An 8210-nucleotide genomic window follows, 5' to 3' on the forward strand; every position below is an offset into this window, starting at 1 on the left:
AAAACACTACCAAGGACACCGCACCGCCACTTTACCAAACGCTCATCCCAAAAGGAAGCTCTTGACATCAGTGTGCGGCGGGTGTGTGTTACTGTAGTTTGGTGGTCGTACAGTTGAGTTTTTGTAGGGTCGAAATGTGTGTCGGTTGCAGTGGTGTAAAAAGTACTCGAACGTTTTACTTAGGTAAAAGTATCAATACTGCAATGTAGAAGTACTCCGTTACAAGTGAAAGTCCGGAAATTCAAAATTGACTTGAGTAAAGGTACAAAAGTATTGGTATAAAATGTACTTAAAGTACCAAAAGTAAAAGTACTAAAATGTTTGAAAATAGCCGATCTACAAGCTCACAATGCGTCGCATCGCGACGCATTGTGAGCTTGTAGATCTGCTATTTTCAAATAGCATAGTTATAAAATAGGGCTAAAGTGGTTAATGTATGTTTTATAATGTAATGATTTATATCAGCAAAATAACTAGTAACTAAAGTTTTCAAATAATTGTAATGGAGTAAAAGTACAATATTTGCCAAGTATAGACAATTGGAAATACTCCGGTAAAGTAAAAGTACCTCAAAATCGTACTTAAGTACAGTACTTGAGTAAATGTACTTAGTTACTTTACACCACTGGTTGGCTGGATAGCCTGCCGAGATGATGTCGTCGGCCAGTGATCATCAACGTACTGCAGAACGAAACGTTTTTGGCAAATAATGTCTTCCAAACATTTACAACAATAGATGGCTGATTAATTGTGACTTGTGTCATAATGGTTGATGATGCTGGTGATGAATGGTGACCCATTCACACTGTTCCCCTTTGTGTGACCTTCTTCCTGCATTGTTCAGAGCACTGTTTGATCATCGAGCCTCTCCTCGATCACACACAGAGACACGTTGTGAACTTGTAGAAAAGGGACGCCACAGGGTTCATGTGGTTACGTAAGCATTTATTCTGCACTTATAGCGGTAGCCAGTTGGTTTCATCACCAGGGGTACCTATGGGAGAGGTACTCATCTGGTACCCATCAAAACCACACCCCTCTGGGGGTGTGGTTTTGCCTTGGAGGGTGGGGTTTAGCCTTCTTTTTTTTCTTTCTTTTTTTCGAGTATAATAATTTACACAACAGTTGCACTTGCACCGCGCTACGAGCTTGTAGATCTGCTATTTTTGAAAAATTGTGAAAATAATTTTTAAATATTTTTTTCCGAAAAACTGTTAGGATTTAGATTTTTTTAGAAGCGGCCTCAGGTCTTAAAGGGTTAAATTATACATATATGAGTCCAAGGACTAAAGAAGAATGTTATAAAAATGTATTATTGTTAACCACTTGAATCCCAGCATCCCTATTCTGGGGGGAACATCCGCGAAAAGTAACAGATCTACACAACGCTCTTTTCTTTGACTGTTTTGAGATACCTTGTTTACTTGCTTCAGTACATCATATGACCTGTGAGTATGTAAAAAAATCACACCCAGTGTGAAGTGGGCGGTGTGTGGTCATCACAACATGACTCACTTTAAAAAAAAGGATGAATGACTTTTTTTAAAGTCCATACTGCTATTCATAGGGCTGCACATGTGTCATGTGTTTCGCTAGCCAATCACAGTCCTGAATTTGCAAAGTCAGCCAATCACATTACAGTTAGTGGTGATGACACTAGCTGTAATGTGATTGGCTGACTTTGCAAAAGTATCGATTTGCATTAACAATGGTAGGGTTAGGGGGTATACAAATCTTTTGGTCGGTGTCCAAAACTCACTTATAGGGGGCGGCTACACCGCCCCAAAAAGCGAAATTCGATATACAGAACGTTTTAAAAAATAAAGAAATCTACACAACACATCACAACGCGCCACGTTGCAACGCGTTGTGAGCTTTTAGATCAGATTTGTAGACGAGATGTCGCTTAGACTGAAAACAGCGGTCCAAGAACAGTTACTGTAACTGATGTCCGTTTTTACTAATAACAGAGGGTCTTAGTGGCAGTGGTGGAAAGTAGCTAAGTACATTTACTTAAGTACTTTACTTAGTAGTAGTTTTGAGGTATTTGTGCTTTACTTGATTATTTCCAATTTCCAGTACTTTTACTTCTACTCCACTACATCTCGGATCCAAACATTGTATTTTTACTCCACTACAATTATTTGAAAACTTTAGTTGCTAGTTACCTTTCAGATGTAAATGATACATTAAAACATACATTAACCACTTTAGCCCTATTTTATACCTAGGCTGTTTGAAAATAGCAGATCTACAAGCTCACAACGCGTCGCGATGCGACGCGTTGTGAGCTTGTACATCTGCTATTTTCAAACATTTTAGTACTTTCACTTGTGGTACTATAAGTACATTTTGATGCCAATACTTTCGTACCTTTACTCAAGTCAATTTGGAACTCTGGACTTTTACTTGTAACAGAGTATTTCTATATTGCAGTATTGGTACTTTTACTTAAGTAAAGAATTTGAGTAATATTCCTTCTATTTCCCCCCCTCCAACAGAGCCTCACTTCATCTCGGCGTACGACATTGGCCTCTTCACCTTCTTCTTCCTGCGCGAGAACGCCGTGGAGCACGACTGCGGCAAGACGGTGTACTCGCGCGTGGCGCGCGTCTGCAAGAACGACATCGGCGGCCGCTTCCTGCTGGAGGACACGTGGACCACGTTCATGAAGGCGCGCCTCAACTGCTCGCGCTCCGGCGAGATCCCCTTCTACTACAACGAGCTGCAGAGCACCTTCTACCTGCCCGAGCAGGACCTCATCTACGGCATCTTCACCACCAATGTGTGAGTGTTAGACACGTCGTTACACACGTTAAAAACACGGCTCAGAAACATACTGTGCACAAATGCTACACTTATGTACTGTAGGCCTGCACATGACTGACTTGTGACGGATGCGTACATGCACGCACGCACACAAACGCACGAACGCGAACGCACACACACGAACGCACTCACACAAACGCACTCACACGAACGCACGAACGCAAACGCACGCACACGAACGCACTCACACGAACGCACTCACACGAACGCACTCACGCGAACGAACGCACTGACGCGAATGCACTCACACGAACACACACACACGAACACACGCACACGAACGCACTCACACGAACGCACGCACACGAACGCACGCACACAAACGCACTCACACAAACGCACGCACACAAACGCACGCATACAAACGCACTCACACGAACGCACACAAACGCACTCACGTGAATGCACTGACACGAACGCACACAAACGTATGCACTCACACAAACGCACTCACGCACAAACACGAATGCACGCACATTTACGCGCGCACGCACACACACACGCAAACACACACAACCATATGCTCATGCATACACATAGATTCCTCCCTGCTTTTGTATACACACATGCTCTCAGACACACACACACACACACACACACACACACACACACACACACACACACACATGCACGCACGCACGCACACGCAAAGAAACAAACAAAACCCACACAATTCGTCGATCACTGCGTAAGCTGCATGGCAGCAACTCAAGTCATTTACATTGTTTTTTTCAGCAACAACATATTAATGTATAAAATAGTCATTATGCCGGCCTGTCAAGCCTGACAAGTAAAAGAAAACAACAACTTTGACAAGCAGACCCCAAACGGCGGCACGCTCTCCGCCTCGCAACGCTCTTCATTATGGAGTGTTAGTTTATAAACACGGTATTTACCTGCCACGAGAAAAGAGAAAAAACGAGAGACAAAAGCCTGAAACGAGGGAGAGAGAGCAAGATCAAGGGAGAGAGAGAGAGAAGCAGAATGTTCCAACATTAGCCCATTGAGACCCGGAACGCATCTGTGTCACTTTTAGATTTGAGCTAAAAAAAAGCATTGTTTTACACTTTGGCTATTCAAAAATAGCAGATCTACAAGCTCGTAGCGCGGCACCGAGTGCCGCGCTACGAGCTTGTAGATCTGCTATTTTTGAAAAATCGAGAAAATGTGTGCAAATTAATTAATTAATATTATTTTAAAGCGAACATTTTTAACTCTATTCTTTGCTTCTGGGGCGGTCCCTGGAACAAAATATTTTGAGATGGGGGTTCGCGGCCAAATAAATATCATTTTGGGGGTCCTTGACATGAAAACGTTTGAGCACCACTGATATAGAAACATACGTTTTTCAGAAAACTGTTGGGATTTAGGAGACTCGGCTTCAGGCCTTAATGGGTTAGAGCTCCCCGCTGCTAATGATCAGCATGGAGGCAGGCAGAGCTCCCAGCCAGGTTGGCATGGAGAACGGAGCTGCTCGCTCGCTGACTGATGCACTCTCCATTGCATTGGATTAGTCCAGGCTGGCGGTGTCACACAATTCATTAGAGAGAGGAGAGACAAAGAGGAGGAGAAGGAGCGTGCAGGAATTAAGAGTCTTTGTCATCTTTTTTTTCTTTTCTAACTCAATACAGTGGGTGAATGAGTTGTCATAAAGACGTTCTAGCAGGCTGTAACCACATACTCCGTCCATTACGATTACAGCACCATGATTTTATAGCATTTCATGCAAAATGGGTGATTATGAGCAATTGTGATGCCTGGACTTATGTTTTATAGTCAAACATAATGCCTCACGACTGTTGATATAAGACATTGTTATTGTAATTGTATGTATGTATTATTATAGTATAATTTACGTATAATAATTCATTTATTTGAATTATACAGTATATGAAGTATATTCACTATAATTCACTATAGATATGAATCACTATAATTAATCATAGATAGAATTAATTATACAATCATATAAAGTCTTACCTAAAGTATAATTGCTGCACTGTGCTGAAGGTAGATGAGAGAAGAGGAAAGGTAGATAGACAAACAGAGATGTTTGTAAAGAAGAATGCTAACGTATCGTACAGCTTCAGCCATATCGTACACAAATAATTTCCCCCTGAATGGCTTAATGCTTAGATTTTGTGTATATTTACATTTTGCTGTACCGGTAGATGGGCACGGGAGCCTCTTTAGAGAAGAATAAATGCCATCGTAAAACTCAGAATGCATCTGTTCCTGTGATATCAGACAGACCTGAAAATCTCACCAACAAATGAAAAACTTTTGATGTCACGCCAAGAGGCAAAAGCTGTCGCTGTTTCTGTGCTTATAATTACTTCATTATAACATTACCAAAGTAGTTGTTAATGATATTGAGCTCCTAGCAATTTCTTTTGCTCTGGAATTGACTGGTTGACAGCATCACTTCAAACCTGATCAGTCAAAGGCTACAGAATCTATATGAACTGCTACAAAGCAGAGTATTTGGGTACATTTTCACACTGAGTTAGATTAACCCAGGATTTTTACTATGTAGGCAGAGAAACTATGGTTGGGGTGAACTTAAGAATGTACAGGAACTCATGTGTTCCTGTTTGCCTGGAGCACATGCCGAGTGGTTGCCTCTGTGTGTGTGTGTGTGTGTGTGTGTGTGTGTGTGTGTGTGTGTGTGTGTGTGTGTGTGTGTGTGTGTGTGTGTGTGTGTGTGTGTGTGTGTGTGTGTGTGTGTGTGTGTGTGTGCGTGCGTGTGCGTTTGTGTGGTTGTTATTCAGATGTATTCTGTCAGGGGAGAAGTTGAGTCCTGCCTCTCACCTTCTGCTCTCTCTCTCTCTCACTTGTTACGCTGCTGGCAGTTACCTCCACATGGCAACTTTCCATCCACTGGCAGTCATCTGTAGAGAGAGAGAGAGAGAGAGAGAGAGAGAGAGAGAGGTAGAGTGTGAATGACAGAGAAAGGCAAACCAAGCGAGTTAGAGAGGGAGATAGCGAGAGAGAGAGACAGAGAGGAGAGAGAGAGACAGGGTGTAAAGGACCGGCAAGCGGTTAAAGGCAAAGAGAAAAGTCACTGCGCTCGACTCCAAACCTTTTCATGTGCAATATCGCCTGCTGTGTCCCTCATTGGCGCTCTCCAAGGCCCTCTCTGAACCAAGCCCTCCAGCCCCGCCGCCACAAAACGCCTCCCCCACCCATTGGGGTGTGATATGGTAATGCAATCACCACACAAACACTGTCTCCATCTGTCTGGCCCAAATTGCACTGGCTCACAGCTGCTCCCAGGAGTTTTGGGCCGTTAAAGGGGAGACAAAGTTGGAACAGAAGCACTTATCCTCTCTGTCTGTTCGAAGATCTGGGCCCACTCTCAATACTGAAGAGTTGCTGCCTCGCTGCGTCCCGTTTGTATGCTGCTACCTATGACCCCTCTCTTTGCGTTCAGGTTTTATGTACCGCTTGGCGTATTTAACGCTTCTTTTGAATCGCAATCGCAACTTTTGTGGGAGCCACACACAGCCAACAGATAATACTGTATTAGCATCGAGATTAGCAGCGAGTTACTACGAGTTTGTAGATCTGCTGCTAATCTCGATGCTACGATGCTACGATGCGACGTTTGTGTCCTCTCTGTGAGGAGGAAAGAGAGAGAGAGGTGATATGTGTGAAACTATACCGTAACAGTATGGAGACGTGTTCTAGTCTTTTATTAACCCATTAAGACCGGGAATGCGTCTGTGTAACCACTTTAACCATCATTTTATACTTTGGCTCTTCAAAAATAGCAGATACACAATCACAGAGCGCTATGAGCTTGTAGATCTGCTATTTTTGACAAATCTTGAAAACTTGTGCAAGTCTTTGAATATATACTTTTTAAAGCGAACATTTTTTACTCAAATCTTTGCTTCTGGGGGGGTCCCTGGAGCAAAATATTTTAAGATGGGGGTCCGCAACCAAATACATGTCATATTGGGGGTCCTTGACATGAAAAAGTTTGAGCACCACTGATATTATCGCAACATCAAGTTCTTTTAAAAAACTATGAGGATTTAGAAGACATTTGTAGAATCCCCAGAAGCAAAGATTTGAGTTAAAAATGTTCGCTTTAAAAACATAGATATATTCAAAGATTTGTAAATGTGTTCACGATTCTTAAAAAAATAGCAGATCTACAAGCTCATAGCGCGGCACCGAGTGCCGCGCTATGAGCTTGTAGATCTGCTATTTTTGAATAGCCCAAAGACATTTTTTTAAATGACACAGACACACGTTCCCGGTCTTAATGGGTTAAAAAAAAGCGTGCATGTCTGGCGACTATAACACAGGACTTTAGCATTCAGGCAGCATGGTGGAGACTCCAGACCTCGGAGCACGACCGGGCCTTTTAATTAACTCCAGGCCTGTTACTGGCAGGGTTTTTCACTGTCACACGCTGAGAGCAACTGGAACCCAACGGCGTGAGAGAGCCCTCTTCTATTGAAGTGACGAGCCCTGCCACTGTGCTGGGTAATGATTAGCCTGCCTGCCTCATCCATTCCTGGATGAGACAATAAACCGGCCTCTTCACTATCACTCAGAGGTTCAGAATCCGAACCAGCATTATTGTCACATCACAGGTTTAATGAACAGGTGGGTGAAATAACTTTTTTCCGTACAGGTAGAGGTCATCACAGGAATTCATACTCGGCATAATTTAACGTCTTTCTTTATTAACCCATTCTAAAAAAATGCCTTCTAAATCAGTGGTTCTGCCAAGGACCCCCAAAATGATATGTATTTGGCCGCGGACCTTCATCTGAAAATGTTTAGTGCCAGGGACCCCTAGAAGAGAAGGATTGTGTTAAAAGAAAATCTAAATTATTCAAAATATTTCAAACTCTTTCAAGATGGTATTTTACTTTTTCAAAAATAGCAGATGTACAAGCTTCCAGCACTGCACAAAGTGGCGCGCTGTGAGCTTGTATATCTGCTGTTTTTGAGAACCACTGTTCTAAAACACTGCTCTAAATCCTAAGAGTTTTCTGAAAAAAAAAAAACATGGATTCAAACCCCTGTCACCACAGTGACAGGGGTTTGAATCCTCCATGGTGCATCCAGCTTGGCCCTGCATTCCATCAAACACAATTGGTGGGGAGAGCGACTTCTACAATTGTTTGTACAATTGTGCCTGGTCAGTGGGTAGAGGCGCTAGGAAGAATAGCGTGTTCCTCCCGGGGAAGCTCCTCACTGTCTGACAGTATACTGTATATATATACTGTATATCCACCTCGAAATGAACTCAAGTCCCCCTGTGAACTGGGTCTTGTCAAAAATGTGCTAATGCCATACCAGTGTGCTTATCATGAATTTAATTTGGAACAATTAATTTAACCCATTTAGACCTGGAACGC

At 42.7% G+C, this 8210-nt stretch overlaps 1 protein-coding gene across 2 annotated transcripts in view; it reads left to right on the plus strand.

Moving 5' to 3' along the window:
- sema5ba (sema domain, seven thrombospondin repeats (type 1 and type 1-like), transmembrane domain (TM) and short cytoplasmic domain, (semaphorin) 5Ba) overlaps positions 1-8210 on the plus strand; it is a 210053-nt gene that overhangs the window by 138811 nt on the left and 63032 nt on the right. For both annotated transcript variants that reach the window (XM_084084310.1, XM_084084311.1), the window contains exon 9: positions 2502-2787. In XM_084084310.1, coding sequence (XP_083940436.1) covers positions 2502-2787 — 286 coding nt within the window. The remainder of the gene's footprint in view (positions 1-2501; positions 2788-8210) is intronic.

Source organism: Gymnoscopelus microlampas (genome assembly GCF_963454915.1).
Source record: "Gymnoscopelus microlampas genome assembly, chromosome: 17".
In the NCBI taxonomy this organism is placed as follows: domain Eukaryota; kingdom Metazoa; phylum Chordata; class Actinopteri; order Myctophiformes; family Myctophidae; genus Gymnoscopelus; species Gymnoscopelus microlampas.